Consider the following 27899-nt stretch of genomic DNA (forward strand, 5'->3'; position numbering starts at 1 on the left):
ACATTATTTTGTTGAAAGACAATGTCATGGAAACCTGAAGATAACCCATTACATGTCAGAAATATAAAGATTGCATTCTGTACCATCACACCAAATGCCGTGACTGTGTGATGACACTGTTGGCGAACACTGTCTGCTGCCACATCAAGGGAACCTACAACAATGGTCCCTAGGTTGACAGTTTGTTGTGCTCCAACTATTACTGCTGCAAACCAGCCTATTTTCTGACTTACAGTGTGTGACACGGCCGCCTGATCATGCACGGCAGAACGAACAATGTCTGTCCTCTTGAGCCTAAGTCACACAGGGCCACTGAGATTCTGTGTGGCGTCTCGTATGGCACTCCTGAACCCACCAATTCTGTATTTACTTGACAGTCAAGGGATCCCAAACTACAACAGCAGCAATACAGCGCAACAAAGCATAACACAATATTCTCACAAAACACCAACGTTCAAATGGGATTTTTGAATGAGAGTGTTAGTTTTCCTTCTATAAAGGATGTAGGTGACCCCAAATAGTAATAAATTGCTTACACAAGCATGTAATACACTTCATGTCAATTTGATGTTAGTTGTATGGTCCCTTCCAGGTACTGCAATTTCAATGGCCCATAGCATACATTACAAAACATTTATTTTCAAACTTTCAAAATTAGGTATAAAAGCTAAACAACAAGGAAATTTAGATAACTTGAGCTGCTGTTGTACTTCAAATTGAATTATCAATTGGTCAAGAGATATGAATATTTTGATAGTTTGCTTACTGAAATATTAAGAACTTTCTGCAAATGTTAAACCCAGCACCAAAGTACTTGGAACAGATAAATACTTCCTACATTCTACTATTGTTTTTGCATTTACCACCAAATATTCTTCAAAATATTCACATTTTAAATCTATAAAATTTGTATTTGTATTTGGCATACTGTACCTGGTCTACAAGTATGAAATGCTGATTGCGGCCAACAAATCTTGCACCAATGCTGACTGAACTCTAAAGATTTGACACTGTGCCATTTTGTTGTGTCACCAACAAGTGTCAGATGCACACGAGTGATAAGTGGAAAAGTGTATGTATAGTGTTGTTTTTTTACGTTCAGTATGTCGAAAATTATACCGAACAAACAGCATTCATGAACAACATTAATTTTTTGTTTCCATTTGAAGAAAATTGCTGCTGAATCATATGATTACTTTGGAAAGCTTATGGTGAACATGTTCCATCGCAAGATACGTGTGAACAGTAGTTTCGGCATTACAAAAATGGTGACTTCAATGTTGTGGCAAGGAACATGGAAAACTGCCAAAATAAAAAAAATAATAATAATTATGTGGAATTGGAAGCAATTTTGAACAAAGATGATTCAAAAACACAAACTCGTTATGAATGTAGATGAATACCACACACATTGAACAACAGGCAAATGGAAAAGGGCAAAAACGTGTGACAATTTGTTCGCTCGGTACAAAAGGAAGTCATTTAGCACCGTATAGTTACAAGGTACGAAAAGTGTATTCATTTTGAGAATCTCAAGTGCAAAAAAATCATGGGTAGACCAAGGCACACCATTCACATTGACTGCAAGACTGAATTTCTTTGGCAGAGAGACAATGCTCTGTGTTTGGAGGGACTGGCGGGGCGTGTTCTATTATGAACTTTTACAAATGACAACCGACTGATCTGCCCCGCTTGCTGTTTGGGAAGGGCGGAGGGGGGGGGGGGGGGGGGGGGGGGGGGGGACCCTCACACCACAATACCAAAACAAGCAACACAAAGTAATTTTTCTTCGTGACAACGCTCCTTCACATATGGCAAAACCAGTTCACGACACACTGGAAGCATTCAGCTGGGAAGTTGTACCCCATGCTGCTTACTCACCAGACTTGGCTCTGCTCCCAATTACCACTTGTTTGCATTGACGGGTCATGCATTTGCTGAGCAATACTCTGGTTTGAACGAAGATGCGGACAGATGTTTTGCAGCAAAAGCGGAAAATTTTTACTGGCTTGGTATTCACAAATTGCCCGAAATATGGGGAAAATGTATAACAAATGATGGAGCACACTTTGAGTAAAGCACTATTTATCATTCTTCTGAATTTAATGTGTTTCTTTGGGGTGGGGGTGTGGGGGGGGGGGGGGGGGGGTGTTTCGCATTTCATACATGTACACCTGGTAATTATGTTAACAATTTCCCAGATAGTTTTGAGAAGGTTAAATACTGAGCTGGGAGAGGCTGGGGCTTATTATCTTCCACTAAGTTATATACAATCACTCTATCCACATGAAGTAAAATAATTCATGTTTCAGACTTTATACATTATCGTGATGCCATCAAAATTTGTGCTGAAAATCATATAAAAAAAGGGAGTGGAAACACTGACTGTTGCACATGCTGTCTATTTATGTACTGATGCTTTAAGTGATAGTATAAGCAGCTAATCAAAAATTAAACTTTATTATGAAGTAGATCAGTAAACAGTGGATATATTATTTGTTCAGTAACTCTCATAAAAAGTTTTTACATTGCTTAACTGTTCTGACACATGCATTTGTTGAAGGTTTGCAGTAACAGAAGTAACCAAAATTTTTGATTCCATAATATGGTGTTACTTTCAATAACCAAATATATGAGACAGAACAAAAGAAAAAGAGAGAGAGAGAGAGAGAGAGAGAGAGAGAGAGAGAGAGAGAGAGAGAGAGAGAGAGAGATATATAGATAGATCGGGGGGACTACATCTGTCATTGGCCAAATATAATCATGGAGAATTTAACAACTGCAGTCATTAGTAACATAGTTATAGGCCTCTTATTTTTTGGACCATTTGCAGCTTGAGTGGAAAAGCAACAAATAAAGGTCAATTCTGTTTTTATTTTCCATGCTTTAAAAGGACGACATGGTATTACCACAAATTCTGCTTTTCATAAACAAGAGCAGTATCATTTCTTCTGGACCAATGCAATTCTTGGACCATCATGTATAAACCATACACAGATATGATCCAGCTAATGTCTATTATCAAGAGAATTTTATATTATCCACCACATTTTTATTAATACATGCAGCACTTGGGCATATTAAATTTTTGGTTTCTTAAATTTAGGTTTTTCGAAGTTGTCCATGTCATGCTGTCATAAAAACTTCTATTACTCCAAGTAGACTTTCATAATTGAATTAGAAATGGGGGTGTGACTACTTATCTCTTTTTCAGCACTGTCACTTTTCCATACAAGAGGCAAAACATAGCGCAGATTCATTTATTAAAGTCTTAAAATAAATATCCACAATGTCCTACAGTGATGCAATAATAAAGCAGTCTTGTGCCAAAGCTATATAACATTGGCAATACAGTTTCCAAATATTGGAATAATAAATCATCCACAATGATGCATGTGAATCATATTTTGTAAGCTTTAGTAGCAATGTAATGTTTCCTTTGGGCCAAAATTTTAAAACAAATTTTAAACAGCTTAACAGTTGAACAACAAATTTGTTTTCACAATTTTACACAAGCTACACAGGTTGAAAGTGTCAGTGTAGAAAAGCCCAAAGAAATGATATAGCATAAGTATACAGTTCAGACTTTTATAAATTCAAATCACTCCCTTAAATGGACTCCAAGCAAAATATGTGGGGGCATGGGAACAAACCTCAAGCCATACCACTAACTTAAGCGATTTTAGTCACGTGACTATCACAGATTGTAACATTATTCATGTATTTGTTTATGTATATGAATTTCAACGTATGTAATAATACATTATTCTTTTACACATTCTATAGCAAATCTGTCATCAGATTACAATTAATATTTACAGAATTCCCTAATAATTACCCCACAAATCATTAAGAAGTCACATTACAATGCTTCGAAAGCCAATTTTGTCAACATCCTCCAGAACGAATGAGCATTTACTATTTACATTAAATTTTTAATATGACTTCAAATGATGTGTGAAATGTAGGGACTATTTATTAATTATATTGTAAAATTATTTTATATAAAATATGGTCACCAGTATTGTATCTGTTGGTTGCTTTGCAACAAAATACGTCAACTTTGAATAGCAACACCAATACACATTACAAGAGGTGAAATAAGCAAACTCATGCTACGAAATTCTCTTAAAATAAAATCTGAGCTCCAAAGAAAAAAGGCAGCATAAGGCAGGTTGAAAGACATCAGGGAATGGAAAACTCAAGCAGATGCACTAGAGCTTCAGCACGAAATACTAAATGTTGCCAACACACTTTCCAGGAAAAAAAAAAAAAATTAAATACAGTAATTTTAACACATTGTTTGGAAAACAGATATTTTCAATTATCACAGAGTGCAACAAAACATGAATTTTAAAATGTGAGAAGCAAACTAATTTAAATTTTCCTGTGTAATTCATTTCAAGATTCAGAAGTTTTATGTAAAATAAATGTGTTCATGTGCAACAGTGGTGGCACCTGGAGGCTGTCACTAGGCTCCACTGAGCACCTGGTGTAGTGCTTGCTGCTGCTCTGCAGTCAATTGACCAACACAAACCTGAAACATTTCACCTGTGCCCTGGAAATTGAAATAAATAACATCATTAGTCTGTAGTTAACTAATGGTGGTTTACTAAATACAATAAACCCAAAAAATTCATGACAGACAAATAGAGAGATACAGAGAACAGGGTGGGTGGGGGCACTTAATTTGAGTTACGATCTCCTAAACACTAAATGTAGAACATTTTCTCAATTTTTATCTGAACCATCATGTGAGAATACATGATTTATGAGGAATTAACTCCATTCCAGTAATAATCTTCATCAACCAATAGTTTCAACTCTAATAAAACTGACATGATGTACAGCTCGAAACTGTTCATCCCCTGTATGTGTACTTTTGGCAACTATTTTCCCTCATTTCTGTAACAGCTTACTGGGATGTTACTGATCAAGTTGGTTATTTGATTACAGAATAGTGGTCTTCCTCAAACGTCAGTCATTGGAACTAGAACTTTTTTCATATTTAGTATCCCAATATAGATACTGATCTGTGACTGTCTAAGAGTTCCGCTTGTCCTGGTTTAAAGAACGGCCAACACACTACTGCCTGTGATGGGACAGTGGATTCTCACTGCCTGGAGGAGAATCTCAAATGAGCCCATGATAAGCTTCAGAAAGTGCTCCACATTCAATACTATGGATGGCTTAGAAGTTAACAAAATGTGAGGATTCCATGAAGAAAGAATTGGCACTAGACTTACAAATGAAAGTAATGATGGTAAAAAAAGAGAGGTACACTGGGCTAATGGCTTAGACAGAAAAAAAGGTTATGAAGATTAAAATACATGCAAATCATTTCTTTATTTGATTGCTTTTTTTATTACCAACATGTGGACAATAAATGCCATAGGTTTGCAGTAGGTAGTGTTCACTTTCATGACAGGTATTCAAGATATTTCATTCCATAAAACAGTTTGCAGTTTTGATTAACTCAAAACCTATTAAAAAAAAAAAAAAAATTCTCCACAAGCGACTCCAGAATGGTTTGGTACGTGGGGGCAAGTTGAGTCATGTACTTAATTCTATAAAAATGCAACATGTTTAAGTCAGATGTGTTAACAAAAGACGTGTGAGCATCTGTTTTGAGTGAGAAATAAAATCACAAATTTTTATCCTAAAATAAGAAAACAAATAGAATTCAATTAAACATTAAAGAAAAAGTGATGCTCAGGAGAGGGCTCGGGCACACATTCCGAGTCCATACTGGACTTCATTCAGGTCATGAATTCAATGTTTCCTCACCATTTGGTTAAACTAACCCAAAAATTAGTGAAAGAGCAAGGCATTCCTCCAGTTTTAGGAAATAAGAAAGGAGTAGGTATACGTGAAGAAACAAAAAGATCCAGCAGTGTTTTGAAGATAATGAAAGCAGTAGAATGTGCCCAGGTTGCAAAGATAGCAAAAGATTTGTTATAAATGGAGTTAAAGTAACAAAGCAGAAACGACTAGTGTTGTCAAATTTAAATCAACTGTATGTAGCTTTCCAAAATTCTCATCCTGAATGCAAAACTGGAAGGTCAAAATTTTGGTACCTCTGCCCTAAGTGGTGTATTTTGGCTGGATCCTCAGAGCCACACTCCTTACGTGTTTGTTTATATCATCAAAATGTCAAACAGATGACTGTGGGTGCAAAACTCAGTGATCTTAACTACAAAGAGTTACTAGATTTAATGGTGTCTGACACTAACATTTATGACTGCATGATGAGTTTGTGTAATAAATGCCCTGGTAAGGAAATCGTTATTGAATTGTATCACGAATATGATGAGGAAATGTCAGACAGTGTTACCTTCAAACAGTGAATCACAACTGATAGGGCAGAAATAGTAACAGTGGTTAAATCTCAGGATAACTTGGAATCTTTAACTGCTAACTTACAAAAACTCAAGTCCCCACTATGTTTCTAAAATCCAAAGTAAGTTAAGTAAGTTTTTGAAGGGCAAAAAAAGCAAGACTTCATGAAACTGAATGCATAGTGCTAGTTGATTTTGCAGAAAATTTTACATTTGTGATTCAAGATGCAATACAAGGGTACCACTGGGTCAACGACCAGGCAACAGTGCATCCATTTATTCTCTATTTTAAGAATAAGAAGACGAAGTTTGCAGTTCTTCAATTTGCATTCTAAGTGACTACTTGGAGCACAACACTTTGGCTGTATTTTCCAAGGTTGAGAAGCTGATATACTTTTCAGATGGAAGTGGTAGTCAGTATAAGAAGAAAAAGAATTTTTCAAATCTTTGCAACTACGAAGTAGACTTTGGGTTGGAGGCTGAATGGCACTTTCTTGCATCTTGCCATGGTAAAAATGCATGTGATGGAGTAGGAGGTACAACAAAACATGAAGTAAGTAAAGCCAGCCTACAAAGACCAACCATAGACCAAATTCTCACAGTACGGGACATGTATGTCTTTTGCAAGGATAATATTGAAGGCATTACTTATTTTCTGATCAAGAAAGAAATGGTTATGCATATGAAAACAATATTTCAAACCAGATTTGAAAACTATAGCAATAAAAGGAACAAGACATTCCTGCTAATTCCTTGGCATTGCAGAAAACTTAGTTCGATGGTATGCAACATCAGAAACCGAAATTTATGAGGATCATTTTGTCAGTAAAATTACATCTATGTCTTTAACGTTGAATGCCATAGTGGCATGTGTGTATGAAGGACAGTGGTGGCTTGAAGAGGTTGAAAGAATAAGTTTGGAAAACAATGATGCTTTTGTGCATTTTTACCATCCTGCTGGCCCGAAAACTTCATTCAACAAATCTAGTGACAAAGTTTGGATGGCATTGAAAAATGTTTTAAGGAAACTTCCAGTGCTTGAGGTCTTACGCAGTGCTAGGAGGACTTATTCTATATCACAATAGCTGTCTGAAGAAATAAGTGTTCTTAACATTCACCGCCAGGTTTAGGAACAGTCGCACCCCGAAGGATGTTAATTGAATATTAATTTCAGTGATGTTTCTACTTTTTGTATATAATTCAGTACCTTACTTCAATAATTGATTATATCCTGCCAATATAACACATGAATAGGCAACAGCCATAAGATCAGTTGTAGAGTAATGTGAATTATCTTCTCATTTTCAAAAATTCATATCTTTGTTCACAGTCAGATATCAATGTTGAAATTTTTACAGTATGTTGCTATCATATAGATGTACAAACTATGCAAAAATCATATTTTTATATTCAGTCCCACCCGAGATAACTAACCACAAACTTTACAAAAAATGAAAATTTTCAAATTTCAAAAATTCGTAAAAATTTAAGGAAATATTTGTAAGTGTTCTTGCTCTATATGAGGCCAGTAGTGTATGATACCGAATTATAGGAAAAAAGATAATAGAATCTCATAAATCACTCCTTGTCGGATATTTTTGGGCCTAAAAAGTGGATTTTTGAAAATTTGTGTAGCAAACTTTAGGAGTCATTTTGACTGGTTATTTTTGAATGTAGGGTATTTTGTGTAATGGACAATGTTGTAACTTAACCCAGTGCAGAGATATTCATATTTTCGCTAACGTCTCTAAAACTGAAACATTGTCGCACTTACAAACAAAAATGGCCACCATTCAGTAAATGTGAAAGGTAAAAATCTTTTTAAAAACTGTTTTGAACTTTTCAATTATAGGGTAATCACATATAAAAAATTAAAATATTTAAAAATGGTCAAGCAACCAACTTCAATTTTATTGGACCACTTCATTTGGATTGACCTATACAGAGAGGAATTAATGATCGCTGTACTGTAGCGACAATGGTTATTAAAGCTAATTAATATATCAAGAAGGCTAGGAAAGTATTTTTTGAAGAAAGAGAAAATAAGTAGATGTCTGCATCCCAATAGATATTGGATGGCCAACATTTAGTTCCAGTATGATGAACTTCGACTGGTTATGGGCAAAGTCTAAACAGATTGTGAATGACGCCCTGGAGAAGTATGTGCCAAGTAAGTGGACTAAAGATAACAATGACCCACTGTGGATTAATAACAAAATTCAGAAAATGCTGTGGAACCAGAAACATCACAACTCTGTTCAAAAAAGAAAGCAAAAATGACAGACAAAGTTGTTTAGAAATTCAAGCACCAGGAAAAAGATTAATGCATTAAGCGTACAACTATAGCCGAGGTAGAGTAAGAAGACTCCAGCAGCTAATAGTGCTGTTGCCAGCTTTCATCTGGGAAGTGGTAACGGCACCTGGTGAAAACTGTAACTGTCTACAGAGCTATGACAACACTAAGGAGTTGCCATACACACATTTACAAAATCACATTATGTTGTTGGTTGAGGTAGACCTGTAAAGCTGCCGCACCCAGCCCACTGCAACTGTCGAGGATACACATAAGCAGACTCAATTACATGGCTGTCGTACCTTAGTAAAAGACCTTGCCTATTACCCAAGATAATTCTGGTACTACATAAAATCACTAAGCAGATCGAAGCCTTATGTCCGGTCTCACATTGAACAGTCTGGTGTAGCAATGGAAGATAGCAAAAGGAAAGTTGAAGTTTTTTAAAATCATCCACACGGAAGGATCGTAGAAACATACTGTCGCTTGACTGTTACACAGACTCTCATATGGAGGATGTGATAACAGGTATCCCTGGCATATAGAAGCAATTGGAAGAGCTGAAAACAAATAAGTCACCAGATCTGAATGCAACCCCAATTCAGGTTTATAGGGAGTACACTACGGCATCGGCCCTGTACTTCTCTAGCATTTATCGCCTGTATCTCACCCAGCAAAAAGTCTCAAGTGATTGAGAAAAAGTTCACGTGACTCCTGTACGTAAGAAGAGTAAATGAACAGATCCACAAAGTTACAAACCAGTACCCTTAACACGGGTTAGCTTCAGAATTCTTACACATATCCTCAGTTCAAATATAATGCATTTCCTTGAGACAAGAAAGCTCTTCTGTCCACAAATCAGCATGGTTGCAGAAAGTGTCACTCATGTGGAACTTAGCTTGCCCATTTCTCACACGATATCCTGTGACATGGATAAAAGGCAACAGGCGGATTGCATATTCCTAGACTTGCAGAAAGCAATCGACACGGTGCCCTCTGCAGACTGTTAATGAATGTATGAGCATACAGAATACGTTCCCAGATACACAAATGGTTAAAGGACCTCATAAGCAATGGAATACCAGTGCGCTGTCCTTGTCAGCGAGCATTCAGAGACAGGGGTATCATCAAGAATGCCCCACGGGAGTGTAATAGGACTGCTCTTATTCTCTACATGCATAAATGATTTGACGAACTGGGTGAGCAACAACTTACTGCTGTTTGCAGATGATGCTGTTGGGTACAGGCAGATATCATCTGTTGAGTGACTGTAGGAGGATACAAGAAAAGACAAAATTTCTGGATGACAGGACAAACGGCAGCTAGCTCTAACTGTAGAAAATGGTAAGTTAATTCATATGAGTAGGAAAAACAATTCTGTAATGTTCAGATATTAGGATTAGCAGTTTGCTGCTTGACACAGTCATGTCCATTAAATACCTAAGGGCAACACTGTGAAGTGACATACAATAGAATGAGCATGTATGGACTGTAGTGGGGAAGAAGAGTGGTTGGCTGGTTTATTGGAAAAAATTTAGAAAATGGCGATTCCTCCATAAAGGAGACCATATACAGAACACTAGTGTGGCCCATTCTGTTTTGGATCCTTACCAGGTCAGGTTAAAGGAAGACATCGAAACAATTCAGAAGTGGGCTGCTAGGTTTGTTATCGGTAGGTTCGATCAATACAAGGTTGTTTGTGAACTCAAATGGGAATACCTGGAGGTAAGACAATGTATTTTTCACAGGACACAGTTAAGAAAATTTAGAGAACCAGCATAAGCTGACTGCAGAATGGTTCTACTGCCACCATTGTATATTTAATGTGGTGACCATGAAGATAAAGAGAAATTAGGGCTCATGCCAAGGCATACACACAGTCATTCTTCCCTTGCTCCATTTGTGAATGGAACAGGAACGGAAATGACTAGTATTGGTGCATGGTATCCTCCACCATGCACTGGCTTGTGGAGGAAGTATGCAGATCTAGACGTGTTTGTCAACACACTTCCCTTCAATGCTTGCTGTATGTACCGATAAATAATTTGTGTGACAAATACAAGTTCATGAGACTGAAAAGCCCCTCATGTGTTGGTGATGTCGAGTGTACCAATATTATGTAATAACCGTATATGGTACACTCTAGATACTACAATGTACGATATTAACTCACCAAATCGACTATTTACGTTCCACCAACAACTTTTCCATTATCCTGCATGTTTTTAGATACTCAAGCAGTGCTTGTCTTCCACTACTCCCCAATTAGTCTATCATCATAAACTTCCGGCAGGTAAAAAGTTTTAGAGTCTAGGCCATTTTCTCCCTACCCATTAATTCCATGAGAATAACAAAAACAGAACACCAGAAGCAACTACGGCACTAGTCTCCGGCACTCAGCACTGATACTATATTGGTAGTTTGTAAAACAGAATGCCAGTTTATTAGAGAAGTATGGGCAAAGATGAAACAGGCATGAAGAGACTGACCCCAGACCATGACAAAATTCAGAAATTACCTTATCTGCCTAGGATGACAGCAATATTCACAGTAACTTGTCTGTTGCATGCTAAAGTATCTGTATTACTATTTGGATTATTTGCTGTAGTTGTTCTATGCAAGCAAGCCTACATTCAGTCACTTCTGAAGACAGATGATTTGAGAATGGATACAAGTCCAAAAATAGTCACCATCAATAAATAAAGTCTTCTTAATGGAACATCCACTACATGATCAAAAGTACCCGGACACCCCCAAAAACATACATTTTTCATATAAGGTGCATTATCATTTAGCTATAATATAGCAGGTCAGCAACTGGAAGCAATTAATTCCATAAATTATCTGGGAGTAGGCATTAGGAGTGATTTAAAATGGAATGACCATATAAAATTAATCGTCGGTAAAGCAGACGCCAGACTGAGATTCACTGGAAGAATCCTAAGAAATTGCAATACGAAAACAAAGTAAGCAAGCTACAGTACACTTGTTTGCCCGATGCTTGAATATTGCTCACCAGTGTAGGATCCGTACCAGATAGAGCTGATAGAAGAGATAGAAAAGATCCAACGGAGAGCAGTGCGCTTCATTAGAGGATCATTTAGTAATCGCGAAAGCGTTACGGAGATTATACATAAACTCCACTGGGAGACTCTGCAAGAGAGACGCTCAGTAGCTCGGTACCGACTTTTGCTGAAGTTTGGAGAACATACCCTCACAGAGCACAGAGGAGTCAAGCAATATATTGCTCCCTCCTACGCATATATCGCGAAGAGACCATGAGGATAAAATCTGAAAGATTAGAGCCCACACAGAGGCTTACCGACAATCTTTCTTTCCACGAACAATACGAGACTCGAATAGAAGAGAGAGCTGATACAGGTACTCAAAGTACCTTCTGCTACACGCCATCAGGTGGCTTGCAGAGTATGGATGTAGATGTAGATTATGCTGCCACCTACTGCCAGGTACTCCATATCAGCGACCTCAGTAGTCATTGGACATCGTGAAAGAGCAGAATGGGGTGCTCCGCGAAAGTCATGGACTTCTAACATGGCCAGGTGTTTGGGTGTCACTTGTGTCATATGCCTGTACGCAGGATTTCCACAATCCTGAACATCCCTAGGTCCACTGTTTCTGATGTGATAATGAAGTGGAAACATGAAGGGACATGTACAGCACAAAAGCGTACAGGCCACCCTAGTCTGTTGACTGACAGAGACCGCCGACAGTTGAAGAGGGTCGTAATGTGTAATAGGCAGACATCTATCCACACCATCACACAGGAATTCCAAACTGCATCAGGATCCACTGCAAGTACTATAACAGTCAGGCGGGAGGTGAGAAAACTTGGATTTCATGGTTGGGCAGCTGCTTGTAAGCTGCACATCACGCCGGTAAATATCAAACAACACCTTGTTTGGTGTAAGGCGTGTAAACATTGGATGACTGAACAGTGGAAAAACATTTTGTGGAGTCATGAATCAAGGTACACAATGTGGCGATCCAATGGCAGGGCGTGGGTATGGCGAATGCCTGGTGAACGTCATCTGCCAGTGCGTATAGTGCCAACAGTAAAATTCGGAGGCAGTGGTGGTGTTGTGTAGTTGTATTTTTCATGGAGGGGCTAGCACCCCTTGTTGTTTTGTGTGGCACTATCACAGGACAGGCCTACATTGATGTTTTAAGCACCTTCTTGCTTCCTACTGATCAAGAGCAATTTGGTGATGTTGACTGCTTCTTTCAACACAATCAAGCACCTGTTCATAATGCACAGCCTGTGGCGAAGTGGTTACAAGACAATACCATCCCTGTAATGGACTGACCTGCACAGAGTCCCGACCTGAATCCTATAGAACACCTTTGGGATGTTTTGGAATGCCGACTTCATGCCAGGCTTCACCGACCAACATCGATACCTCTCCTCTACTCCATGAAGAATTGGCTGCCATTCCCCAAGAAACCTTCCGCACCTGACTGAACGTATGCCTGTGAGAGTGGAAGCTATCATCAAGGCTAAGGGCAGGCCAACACCATATTGAATTCCCGCATTACCGATGGAGAGCGCCACGAACTTTTAAGTCATTTCCAGCCAGGTGTCCGGATACTTTGGATCACATTGTGTACGACAGTGATTTAAGAGAAAGTATAAGTTTTTTTTATATTAGACAATAATGATGAATAATGATGATACTGGCAAAGATATTTATGGAGCTTTTATTACACATTAAAAGTGAACTGATCACTAATACCTTCCACAGACCAGTGAAGTTAATGTTTAGATTGAGTTCTGCAATACAGCAATAAGCAACAACTGAAATAGTTGAGAAAGCATGAGAAAGTGTTTACTTTTTAAACTGATTTTGAAGAAATATTTTGTGTATGTAGTCTGTGATCTCACTGGTTCAACTGACTAGGCTGATCCACTGGCCATGGAAATGGATATATAAGCTTACTCTGTTCTAAATTTTTATAGTGTGTCCAGAAACTCTCAAAAATTTCCCCAAGTTTTCCTGGTGATTTTTTTTTTCCAGTGTCATATTGTTCTTAGTCACTTGCCAATTTTAATTGCTTTTAGAACAAAATCTACAAATTTTGTCAATGTATAGGAACATTAGCTTAGTGCCCACTGCTTTGCTTGTATAGACTTTATGGCCTGCTGGAATTTTTTATTGTTTTTATTTAATTAAATTTTTATGTTGTTCACAAATTGCAATGTCATCTTAACTTTCACACTAATTAAGGCCATATAAGCATGTTTTTTTCCAAATGGACTTCTGACCAAAAAGCGATTCTTGTAGCTGGAGTCCAAAGTATTTGTTAATCCTCCCTTTTGCGTTCTTGTGGAGATATTTCCACAACTTTCATCCCCTAACAAATTTTTCTTTATATCTAACTGAAGTGAAATAGCAATTTTCATAAATTTAGCTTAATTTTTTTTTACTGTAATGAAATATTTTCTTAAATATTCATCCCCTATTGCTCTCCCTTAGAGGTTGAATTTCCAGAACACTGAAACACATACTATTTCTAATCAAGAAGTCAAATACCAACTGTCATAGATATAGTCTTAAAAATCCTTTAGTAGTTCTGTAGTAATTTATTTATTTTCAAAAATAACTTTCACCCACTATTTTAACTCCTGTGGTTGAACTTCCAAAAATGCTGAAACATTTTTGTATCTTCTGACTGAGAAACCAAATACCAATTCTTGTAGTTTTTAGGTAAAATGCAAAAACCAGAGTTCTTAAAAAAAAAAAAAAAAAAAAAAAAAAAAAAAAAAAAAAAAAAAAAAAAAAAAAAAAAAAAATCTCTGAGTTTTCCATTATCCAGGACATTGGAAACCTCGTGACTATCTTACGATTCAAAATGCCTAATGCAAATCACATACCTCATGCCATTACTATACTGCATGGAACTAGGTTTGTTAGTAAAGATGTAACTACCGTCTAAGTTCACATACTTTAAACTAGCGGTTGTCTTCTCTTTATATTTTCTATCCTTGTTTTACTGACAAGATCTTTCTGAGATGTCTCTCATGCTATTAAGCACTAGAAGCCCAGCCTGTTCATGCTAATTCCTGAAATATTGTCAGCTGCTGGTTCTATGCAGCCAAGAGGAGTGGGCAGACAACTTGTTTGGAAGCAAGGGACAAAGAAAGACTGTCATACTCTCACATCAATATAAATGTGATATCACCTACACAAAGACAGTGGAGTTCTCAGGCCCCGCCATAACCAGAACCTCGGAAAGCACCACAATATGTGGAAGAAACAGTCAAATATTTATGACAAGATCATAAATTTCACTACTGTTCTTATACAGAAATACATTGGCGTTTTCCTTGCTTTCGTTGGTTAGGTGGAATGATCATCGAAGATACGAATGCTACTGACGATTATTAAAAAGGATGATACCACAGATAACTGACAGATTGCATGCAGAAATGTAGATAATCTATAAATGACGTAAGTTTATTCTAAGGAAAATTCTCGAGGACCCTCTTGAAAAGGGAGAGCAGGGGAGGGGGATGGAGATGGTATCATCTCTTACTCTTGTGAAGACGGTATATTTTACATACGTGTGAAGCAATGTCGTTGCTTAGTTCAGTAACCAAACAGCTTGCAGAAGCTTCAAGAGAAGCAATTCTTACATTGTATGCCAATACATTTACTCCCCCAACTGTGTTTGTTGTTACTCATGAAAAGTGAATGTCAGAAGCACAATACAGGAAGCAAAATAATTACTATTTTGGCAATGGGTCTGTCTACGATTCAGATTGGAATTTTATACTCTGCTACACAGGTCTCTAATGGGTTGCTGGCAGACATGTAGAAATAAAATACTTGTCCATAACCACATACAGTGTCGATCTCAAAGCTACAGAAATAATAATTGCTTACATTAGTTATGAGACTATCATTCTACTAAATATTCCCACATAAAATTTTGAATAAAATCAGTTTATTTATCTCTGATTGCAGTCATAACACTTGGACATAAAGCCCGCAAACTGATCTGCAACCTTTAAAGGAATATTGTGCAATAGTCACAATATTACACACACACCACTCAAGTTAGACGACACACTGCTAATGTGGCAATAAAATATTGGAAAAAATGATCAGCCCCAGGCTCTTGTGGACCAGTATAATCCTTGTTGAGCTCTGTCACTCATTCACATGTGCCCTCCTCAACTTTTTTCGTCAATCACATATACTATCTCTTTTGAACGGGATGTGTCATTGTTATTTAAATAACAACTTTTTGTTTCACAACTGGCTTCGGATTTTTCAACCATTACCCAGTATTTCGCTGTATAAAAAAGCACACTATATTACCACTATAAAACAGGAATTAAATGGAATGAACATCAATTAATAAGAAAAGGTGGCATATCTTAAAAATATGTTTTGGTTTACAAATTTAACTTTTTCTTGGAATTTTGATGGTTGGTATACGTAAGGCACGAAATGTGCGAAGATATGATGTTGACTAAAGCCACAACAAACAAAACCACATAATGTGAACATGCTGCAATTTGTATATGTACTTCACCTTTTTCTGCTAGGTAACTATCTTCTTGTTAATTTACATTTGCGCCACTGTGTTCCCATTTCATAGTGGCAATGCGTGCGCTTTTTTAATGAACAGTTCAATTGGCCAGGGGACCTTTCCAGAGCTTTTAAAAATCACTGAGGTACAACCAGTGTGTAAAAAGGGGGCTATCGCAGACATTAATAACTACCGGCCAATCTCTCCAACTTCAACACTTGGCAAGCTGCTTGAAAGAACAATTCTAGATCAAATGGAATCCTTCTTCTGTAAATACAAACTATTCATTAAAACACAACATGGGTTTCGAAAAGGATGATCTACAATAACAGCATTAGCAACTTTTTCCCATGAACTACTGAACAGGCTGGATGAAGGAAACAAAGTTACAGGGCCTTTCCTAGATCTCTCTAAAGCATTCGATTCTGTGAATCATGCAGTACTGTTAGAAAATTACGGGATAAGAGGAGAGGCTCTAAAATTACTAAGTTCTTATCTCCCTGATAGAAGACAGTGCACAAAACTGAATTATAAGAATGAAAGTAAGATCCAAACAGTAAAGTCAGCATACAGAACTCTCAATTGTGGAGTTCCCAAGGAAGTATAATGGACCATTTTTGTTTATAGTATATATTAATGATATAACACAGCCACAAAACTCCAAACTAGTGAACTATGCTAATGATACATCTTTTATTAGCTGGGGCTGTACAGAGCAAGCAGCATTCCAAAGCAACAAAGAGAACTTTGAAATGATCACAGAATATTTAACAGTTAATAAGCTTACACTGAATAAGGACAAGACTGTAGTAATAAAGTTCTTGCTACATTTTAATAATACTCATACTCAATCACTTTCTACAGTTCAAACATCTGACAAACATAAGTTTTTAGGCATATTGATTGATGAACATCTCACTTGGAAAGCTCCACCTGTAAAAAGGTTTCTAGTAATATTTACTTACTAAAACGTCTTGCAAATATAGTAGCTCCACTTGTCCTTAAACAAGTGTATTATGGGTTAATACACTAACATCTGCAACATGGGATCGAGATCTGGGGTGCACCCACTGTCTATATGGATCACATTTTCAGGCTTCAAAAGAGAGCAGTTAGGATAATTGCTAATATAAGCAAACACCAGGCCTGTAGGGACTATTTCAAAAATTATAAATTACTGACTGTTTATTCATTGTGTGTATTTAAGGCCATAATGTTTGTAAAAGAGAATGAGGAAAATAGTGTAGAGAACAATGACACCCATAATTACAATACTCGAGCCAAAAGTGACTATCATAGGATACGGACTAACAAGAAAGCTACAGACCACAGTCCATATGTAGGAGACAATTCTATAATACCTTGCCAAAAAATATAAAGCAACTCCATGGCAATCTTTTCAAGGGCAAGTTGAAAAATATGTTAACAGAAAGACGTTTATACTCATTAAAAGAATTCTGAGCTACAGTACTGTTAGTTTATTCTTTTACATACTGCAGTATATTACTGGTGGTATTGTTATAATTGGCTAATTGATGTATATAATCATTATACATATGGAGTGATATATAATGTGCTGATGTGTTTGCAACATTATTGCATGGAATGATATACAATGTGCTACTTGATGTATATATTCATTCTTGGAATGACATGATATTGATATAATTGTACAAAAAATGACGATGTCCAAGACTGTAAAGTTAACATGGACAAATTATTATTATTATTATTATTATTATTATTAACCTAAACAAGGGATAACAGGCTTAAAAAGCCAAAACTAAGTGTTACATAACCAACTTATTGTTCCTAAAGTTGGTTATTAAATTGTTTCTTGGTTATTTGGTCAGCCCCTTCCTATATATTCCTGTTCTGGCAGCCTGCAAGTAAGTACTGCTGTCACAATAATTACAACTTTAATTTGTAACTTAATTTTTGTGAAACAACATACAAAACTCAATAAATGCTGAGGAAGCAATCCTTTCAATCCTTCTAACTCCTAATGTATCAGAATGTATATAAGTCATTTAAAACCATTTTCAAACAATAAAACTGGATCTATATTTACGAAAAAGTGAGATATAACTTGCGCACACAAAGAGTGTATGCCACTGACATGTACATACATGCATACTGTTAATTAAAAGTGACATACAACTAGCTAGCTTGTTACATGGAATGCATTAAAATGATTCCTTTTACAATGAGGGGGAAAATCTTTTTTCTCTATGAAATAGGAGAACAGAACAGAATTTGGAAAAAATTTATTACACTTGAAAGAACTGGTTTGCAGATAGTATTAACAGCCAGTTAGTAAAACAATTTATTGGGTGCAGTTTTACTGTATCCAAATACACAATGCATTATAGTATTTCCACTCAACTTACCTGAATGTGTCTAATTATTGCAACCATTCGTTTTGCCACATCATGTTCCGTATTGATGGCATCTTTCGCAAATGCCTCAGCAATAATAGCTATCAGTTTTGGTAAATTACTATTATTTGGACCAAGAACAAGTGGATGATTTGCTTCTATCAGGTCACATAAATAACCATACACATGCGGTGATTCATCATCATCTTCCCATACAGGTAGCCATGACAACCTGAAGAAAATAAAACGAAGTAAATCAGGCAAAGTACTTATACTGACAACCAAATTATTACATCAGTATCTTTCCATAATCTGGCCTGTCCAGATAATATATTTTCATTGTTTATTTTGTATATCCTGTTAATAAACTAAGAATTTTTTGTGTATTTTCAGTATTCCACACTGTCAACTCATTGTGGCATTCCATTTGGTTGGATATTTTATGAAGTATAATTTTGCATGCTTTTTTACTATCACGTAACTTGGAAAGTGTCATAAATAAGCACATATTGTGATAGGTTTACTCCGTTTCTTTCCCCCATTTGTCATTTATTTTGTATGAAACTGACATTTGTGCAATGCTCGGACGCAATGCTTTTATAAAAATTCCCTCTAGAAATTTGAAACAGTTTTTGCATTAAGGTAAGAAATAATTTCCCGCACTTGTGTAACCTCCATCAATTGGCATCCCAGTTTGGTGTAGCATGGTGCACCACTGAGTAAGTAGTAGTGCAACATGACAATGAAGTAAGGCGGCATAACCGGACAGAAGGAAATCTGTCAAAAAGGTCATCCCTGTAATGTCATGAGTCGAACGTATGATTTCAAGCTGTACATACAAGTGATGTTCGTAATGTTGCTAAATGTTGAATACAAAAATTGGTTATAATTTTAGAAGCAACATAAGCATTTGTTAAAAGAAGTATTTGTACTTCTTTACAGTAAGTTGAAATTACCTGAAGATTCACTGTAGTGGTGAAGTCAATCATGCTGTTCTATCATGGTTCACAAAGTAGAGTTATTCTGAAGGTTCAACACGTCAGAGTCAACACACAAAAATGTTTAAAGGGGAACACTCTAATTGTGTCCTTTCGAAATCAGCATGGCTGTATACAAGATAAATGTTCCATGTTGACTGCTCAGATAATCCAAAATTATTTCTTGTAGCACTTGCCAAGCAGAAATATTTTCCTATCTTCCTGTGCATTTTAATTTAGACTTGCAGTCAGTGACACCTTGTAACACTCTTGTGATAACAGATTCCCCACCCAATGTTAACTCACTCAAAAAGTTGGGCTTGTTTGTGACCAGGACACCTGCCCTCAAAAAGGAGTCTGATTAACTGCTGATGGCGATTTCTGAATAAGGCATTTAGAACAATTTAACATGCTTCTCTATACCTACTACCAACCCCAATCACTTCTGAAACCCAGTTTATAACTGTCAAGTTGGAGTGTCTCACTAATACTGCAACATCCACGAAATTTATCCACAACCTTCTCATCTTCCATGAAATGTTGGGCCACTACTATTACTGAAGCACAAAGGCTATAAAAGCATCCAATTACCATGTATGCCTAAATTAGTTCTCATTCCAATTCTGTACTAGCACCATTTGATATCACATAGTCAATGGCTATAAACAAACTGCCTCCACTGGGTTGCTGATCTTTGCGACACACACTCCAACTGGGGTCACTGACATTAGATATCTAGCTTCAACAATTTTCTGTCCTTAGTACCAGCGTGCAATGTTACTGTTTGTAAGCGAACCTAAATCCTGGACCTTTCCCAGTAGGTTAATGTTAAATTAATATTCTCTTTCTTCAAGCTGCCAAGATGATTGGTACTTTCTCTAATTAATGGGGCTGGTGGTTTACCCTCTATGAAATCTGAACATTATCAAATCAGTGGAGGCAGTCTCTACTCTAAACAACTTGCATGTGCATTGCCACACATATTTTGCTACCCTAGTAGCCACTTCTTGTGTTTAGTATACACTTTACTTATTAAAGAGAGAAATCCTCAAGAGCATAGGTTCAGAAATCTTCATCCAAGATTGCCTATGGTTTAAGCCTTTTAGTTGGTTCAATTATTGGTTCTGGGAATGATGATGCAAAATGGCTTCCACATTGCATGTTATGTTAGCTGTTTTCACAACACCCTCGACTGCATAAAATTGTGACATTACCTTTACGTTATTTGTAATTAACACAATAAGGGGAAATCGTGCATCACATGATCACTGAGCAGAAATTAACATCAAATTTTTAACATTAATAATGAACTGCTCATCTACGTCTATACAGCTACTCTGCAATTTCACACTTAAGCCTTTGCCAGAAGATTCATAGAACCACTTTCAGGCTGTTTCTCAACCATTACACACTCTAATAGGGCATGGGAAAAACGCACATATAAATCTTTTCGCGCAAGCTCTGATTTCCCCAATTTCATTACGATGGTCATTTATCGCTTGGTAGGTGAATGCCTACAAAATATTTTCATATTTGCAGATCACTGGTGACTAATTTCATTTCCTGGAATGATCTCCCCATGACAAACACCACCTTTGCTTTAACGATCAGTCACCAACTCGCCTATATCAGTGACACACACTTTCTTGTGATTATATCCATGACACTCCCTTGCCCTTAATACAAAAATGAGTGCCCTTTTTAATGTCCTCTGTCAATCCTATCTGGTACAGATCCCTTACCACACCACGAAACTCCAGGAGAGGACAAACACACTTAGTGTAGATAGTTTCTTTAGTAGATGTGTTACATCTGCTAAGTATTCTGCAAAATTAAACTGTCTTTTCTATGTGATGTTTCCAATTCAAGTTGGTTGTAACTGTAACCCCTAGACATTTAGTAGAATCATCAATCTTTAAATTTGTGTGATTCACTGTGTAATTAAAATTCGACAGATTCTTTGTAGTATTCATGTGAGATCTCTCACAATCTCTAAATCATTTTGTAATTTATTTTGAGGGTTTCATGACTTCACTGGACTGCACCATCTGCAAACAACTTAAGGCAGCAGTAGCCGACCGAGAGAGATGCAGCAACAGGGAAGTAACCGCTTTTGTGACATTTAAGAGTTCCTAACCAGGAGCGACTTTTATTGTATTACCTGTGTGCTTTAATAATTTAGTTTCTTGAGTTTCTACATGTAAAGGGTAAAGGAAAAGAATGGAGAGGTGTAGGAAATGGGGAGAGCTCAGGAAAGTTGCCCAGAATGATGGGTCAGGGGAGACTAACCAGGTGGGATAAGAAGGAAAGACTGATTGTTGGGGACTCCATCAGATGTGATTGGAAAACCTGGCTAAGGTGTAAGATACAGTAATACAAAAGACAGATAATACATGTGCCACCTGGATTCTTCCTCCAGACACCAGTTTCTCAGAACTCCGCAGGACGGAGAAATGGCATTACAACATAACTATTCTTTTCTTCACTCCCTCTTAGTTTTCTAACGTTTTATTTTCTGAACTGTCTGTTTTTTCCCTGCCCACCCCCCCCCCCTCCCTCCACCCCCATATCTACCACATACAATGCACTTAGCTTTCTATGCTGCTCATCCAGTGTAGTCCCCGTGCTTCTCATCCAGTGTAGCCCACAACAATCAGTCTTTCGTTGCCATCACATCAGGTAAGTCTCCCCTGACCTAGTGTTCTGGGCAACTTTTTCTAAACCTCACCAGTCCTTTCCATTCACATATCTTCCTTCCCCTTCAACCCTTTTACCAAAAGAAGGAGCCTCTGGCTCCCAAAGCTTGCAAATTTCGATACCTTTATATGTGTGTTCTCCTGTCAAAACTTGATGAGTAGTCTTTTCATCTGTATACTTACATTATAATTTGATATTTTGTTTTCTCAATTGCAATCCAAAACTGATTAACAGAAATACCAATTAGCATTGATTTACATTTCTTTTTCACTTTCTTATTTTTCATCAGGTTCTCAGTATTGGTTTGTGTTAACATTACATTATTACGACATTTTCTACCACGAGACAATCAGAAATTGAGCTACAGCTAACAACTTCAGATTTGTCACTAGCATATGCAGATTATAAACTTATTTGTTGTCATAAAATATACACTGAACTGCTTCATACCAGTGTGGGAGAAGTTCTTGAACATTTACTTGCGAGCTGTTGTACTTCAAAATTTTTGTCACGGCAGAGATAGCATTCTCAGTTGGATTAATATTCTCGACAGCTCTCGAGTCAGCAGCAGTGATCAGTTCAATAAGCCTTGGAATTGCTTCAGCACAAGCACCTATGAAAAAGAGAAAGTAAATAAATCATTAAAACCTTTCACACTGAGAAAATGTGGCAGAAATAATATTCTTGTAATGAGCTCACAAAAAGATAAAAATTGTTTGGTTTTTGTTGGTGTCTGGTACACGAAACTATGCAGCATACTCTTATTAATCTGCAAACCACAACAACTAAACGTTCTAAAATGTTCATTACTAACGTCCTGTGGTAGGGCGGGGTGGCAGCGGAGGGGTGGACATACAAATTGTCGTTCAGATAGTAATTACTCGAATGCAGTTCTCTGGTTGACAAATGGGTTGATGACATTCACATACAGGCGGGAGATTAATTTGGAAAGGAGGAGGTAAGAATCTTGAGCACAGTCTGCAGCTTGGAGCTTTGCATTACTCACAGATGAGCAGTGTCTCTAAATGGGACAACTGACTGTAGTAAATACCAAATTTCCTTCCTGGTAACGTAAAAAGGCCTGACTATTTTGCAGATCTGCAGCGCACCAGAGGTGAAGTAAGACTTCAACTTTCTCTTTAATGAAAGAAATGGTTGGCGTACCAATGTAAGTTGCATTAGGAGGTCTCCTTTATTTACTGATGGCGACTGGTTTTTACACGGGTCCATTCTCAAATAATCCATCTTCGCAATTGATTAAATACAGCTATGTATGCAAGCACTGAACAACCACAGCAAATAATCCAAATGGTAATACCAATACTTTAGCATAAATTGGACAGGTTACAACAAGTACTGCTCATTGTTAACATGTCTACTTCAATGCCAAGGCTAGTCACAATTAATAAAGAAAGGACACTTCCTACTGCATCTTACAGCTGTGCTTTAACCATTACTTGCACTGACCATTTTGTTATAATAAATTCAAGAAATACATTTATTACTAAAATGTAACTTGCTAAATAGAAGCTTAATTTTACTTACATGGGGGAGACCAGTTATGAGAAATTAATAGCTGAATTTGACAATTTGAAAATATCATAGTATGAACTACTTCATGGTACCTGTTTAATTGCATGCAGCCCTAGTTCATGGTGGCCTTGTCTCTAGGCATACATATTTGTATCTAGGGCCACATCCTTGTACCTAGTGCCACTATGCAATTTATACCTTCTTCTATATTGTAAAACTTGGTGAACCATGGACCTTGCCGTTGGTGGAGAGGCTTGCGCGCCTCAGCGATACTGATAGCCATACCATAGGTGCAGCCAAAGAGGGCTGTCTATTGTGAGGCCAGACGAACCTGTGGTTCCTGAAGAGGGGCAGCAGCCTTTTCGGTAGTTGATGATTGACTGATTGGGTCTTGCAACATTAACCAAAATGGCCTTTATGTGCTGGTACTGCGAAAGGCTGAAAGCAAGGGAAACTACAGTCGTAATTTTTCCCAAGGGCATGAAGATTTACTGTGTGGTTAAATGATGGCGGCGTCCTCTTGGCTAAAATGTTCCAGAGGTAAAATAGTCCCCCCCATTCAGATCTTTGGGCTGGGACTACTCAGGACGATGACTTTATCAGGAGAAAGAAAACAGGCTTTCTATGGATCGGAGCACGGAATGTCAGATCCCTTCATCGGCAGGTAGGTTAGAAAATTTAAAAAGGGAAATGGATAGGATAGTGTTTGGTATAGTGGGAATTTGTGAAGTTCGGTGGCAGGAGGGACAAGACATCTGATCAGGTGAATACAGGGTTATAAATACAAAACCAAATAGGGTAATGCCAGATAAGGTTTCAAATGAATAGAAAAATAGGAGTGCGGATAAGCTACTATGAACAGCATAATGAATGCATTATTGTTGCCAAGACAGACATGAAGCACACGCCTACCTTAGTTGTACAAGTTTATATGCCAACTAGGTCCGCAGATGGTGAAGGGATTGAGGAAATGTATGGCGAGATAAAAGAAATTATTCAGATAGTGAAGGGAGACGAAAATTTAATAGTCATGGGTGACTGGAATTCGGTAGTATAAAAAGGAAGAGAAGGAACGAAAGAGGAAGCCACCTGGTAGAATTTTCCACTGAGAATAACTTAATCATAGCTATCACTTAGTTTAAGAATCATGAAAGAAGGTTGTAGTTTCAGACAGATTATATAATAGTAAGACGAGATTTACGAACCAGGTTTTAAATTATGAGACAGTTTCAGTGGTAGTGGTGGTGGTGGTGGTGGTGGTGGTTAGCGTTTAACGTCCCGTTGACAACGAGGTCATTAGAGACGGAGCGCAAGCTCGGGTTAGGGAAGGATTGGGAAGGAAATCGGCCGTGCCCTTTCAAAGGAACCATCCCGGCATTTGCCTGAAACGATTTAGGGAAATCACGGAAAACCTAAATCAGGATGGCTGGAGACGGGATTGAACCGTCGTCCTCCCGAATGCGAGTCCAGTGTGCTAACCACTGCGCCACCTCGCTCGGTTTCCACTGCGCCACCTCGCTCGGTTTCAGGGGCAGATGTGGACTGGCCCCAATCTATTGGTTATGAACTGTAGATTAAAACTGAAGGAACTGCAAAAAGGTGGAATTTTAAGGAGATGGGACCTGGATAAACTGACTAAACCAGAGCCTGTAGAGCGTTTCTGAGAGAGCGTTAGGGAATGTTTGACAAGAACAGAGAGAAGAAATACATTACAAGAAGAATGGGTAGCTTTGAGAGATGAAATAGTGAAAGCAGCAGAGGATCAAGTAGGTAAAAAGACGAGGCCTAGTAGAAATCCATGGGTAACAGAAGAGCTATTGAATTTCACTGATGAAAGGAGACAATATAAAAATGCAGTACTTGTTAAGGAAGGGGTGGGGAAAAAAAAAAGATCGAGAGGAAGTGCAAAATGGCTAGAGGAAAAATGTAAGGATTTGGGAGCATAGATATCACATGCAAGAAAATTAAAGAGACCTTTGCAGAAAAGAGAACCACCTTTATGAATATCGAGAGCTCAGATGGAAAACAAGAACTAAGCAAAGAACGGAAAGCAGAAAAGTGGAAGGAATATATAGTGTGTCTACACAAGGGCGATGCATGTGAGAGCAGTATTGTGGAAACTAAGAGGACACAGATGAAGATGAAATGGGAGATATGATAATGCATGAAGAATATGACAGAGAACTGAAAGACCTAAGTCGAAACAAGGCCCCGGGAGTGGACAACATTCCATTAGAACTACTGATAGCCTCAGGAGAACCAACCCTGACGAAACTCTTCCATCTGGTGAGCAAGATGTATGAGACAGGCGAAATTCCCTCACACTTCAAAAAGAATATAATAATTCCAATTCCAAAGAAAGCAGGTGTTGACAGGTGTGAAAATTATGAAACTATCAGTTTAATAAGTCGTCGTGTTGTTGTGGTCCTCAGTCCTGAGACTGGTTTGATGCAGCTCTCCATGCTACTCTATCCTGTGCAATCTTCTTCATCTCCCAGTATCTACTGCAACCTACATCCTTCTGAATCTGCTTAATGTATTCATCTCTTGGTCTCCCTCTACGATTTTTACCCTCCACACTGCCCTTCAATACTAAATTGGGGATCCCTTGATGCTCAGAACATGTCCTACCAACTGATCCCTTCCTCTAGTCAAGTTGTGCCACAAACTCCTCTTCTCCCCAATTCTATTCGATACCTCCTCATTAGTTATGTGATCTACCCACCTAATCTTCAGCATTCTTCTGTAGCACCACATTTCAAAAGCTTCTATTCTCTTCTTGTCCAAACTATTTACCGTCCATGTTTCACTTCCATACATGGCTACACTCCATACAAATACTTTCAGAAATGACTTCCTGACACTTAAATCTATACTCGATGTTAACAAATTTCTCTTCTTCAGAAACGCTTTCCCTGCCATTGCCATTCTACATTTTATATCCTCTCTACTTCGACCATCATCAGTTATTTAGCTCCCCAAATAGCAAAACTCCTTTACTACTTTAAGTGTCTCATTTCCTAATCTAATTCCCTCAGCATCACCCGATTTAATTCGACTACATTCCATTATCCTCATTTTGCTTTTGTTGATGTTCATCTTATACCCTCCTTTCAAGACACTGTCCATTCCGTTCAACTGCTCTTCCAAGTCCTTTGCTGTCTCTGACAGAATTACAATGTCATCGGCGAATCTCAAAGGTTTTATTTCTTTCTCACTCCCTTCCCAACCACTACTTCTCTTGGCTGGAAAATACTAACACAAATTCTTTACAGACGAACGGAAAAACTGGTAGAAACCAACCTTGGGTATGATCAGTTTTGATTATGTAGAAATGTTGGAACATGTGAGGCAACACTGACCCTGCAAATTATCTTAGAAGATACATTAAGGAAAGGCAAACCTACGTTTCTAGCATTTGTGCACTTAGAGAAAGCTTTTGACAATGATGGCTGGAGTATTCTCTTCCAAATTCTGAAGGTGGCAGGAGTCAAATACAGGGAGCGAAGGCTATTTACAATTTGACAATACGTGAGAAGGAAAGTTGCTACTCACCATATAGCGGAGGTGCTGAGTCGCGGTAGGCACAATAAAAAGATTCACACAATCATAGCTTTCGGCCATTAAGGCCTTTGTCAGCAATACACACACACATACACCTATGCACGTGCGCGCACACACACACACACGCAAACACGCACAACTTACACACATGTCTGCAGTCTCAGAGAGCAAGATGTGATGGCAGTTTGAGCTCTCAGACTGTAGACGTGTGTGCAAGTTGCACTTGTGTGTGTGTGTGTGTTTGTGTGTGTGTGTGTGTGTGTGTGTGTGTGTGTGTGCGTACGTACCACTGACAAAGGCCTTAATGGCTGAAAGCTATGATTGTGTAAATCTTTTTTATTGTGCCTATCGCTACTCAGCATCTCCATTCTATGGTGAGTAGCAACTTTCCTTCTCTCGCATTGTTACATTGCATCCTGTATTTTCCATTGTTTGCTATTTACAATTTGTACAGAAACCAGATGCAGTTATAATAGTCAAGGGACATGAAAGGGAAGCATTGATTGGGAAGGGACAGGGTTGTAGCCTATCCCCGATGTTATTCAATCTGTATATTGAGCAAGCA

The 27899-nt window shown here is 37.8% G+C and overlaps 1 protein-coding gene across 1 annotated transcript in view; it reads right to left on the reverse strand.

Annotated features, from left to right (window-relative positions):
- Window positions 1–2441: 2441 nt before the first annotated feature.
- The window catches only part of LOC124589517 (importin-5), a 169004-nt gene continuing 143546 nt past the window's right edge, over window positions 2442–27899 (reverse strand). The window contains exons 20-22 of the mRNA XM_047131559.1: window positions 22688–22850; window positions 18576–18795; window positions 2442–4558 (exon numbers count right to left, since the gene is read on the reverse strand). Of these exons, the coding sequence (XP_046987515.1) occupies window positions 4472–4558; window positions 18576–18795; window positions 22688–22850 (470 nt within the window). The 3' untranslated portion in view covers window positions 2442–4471. The remainder of the gene's footprint in view (window positions 4559–18575; window positions 18796–22687; window positions 22851–27899) is intronic.

The sequence above is a fragment of the Schistocerca americana genome, chromosome 2 (assembly GCF_021461395.2).
Source record: "Schistocerca americana isolate TAMUIC-IGC-003095 chromosome 2, iqSchAmer2.1, whole genome shotgun sequence".
In the NCBI taxonomy this organism is placed as follows: domain Eukaryota; kingdom Metazoa; phylum Arthropoda; class Insecta; order Orthoptera; family Acrididae; genus Schistocerca; species Schistocerca americana.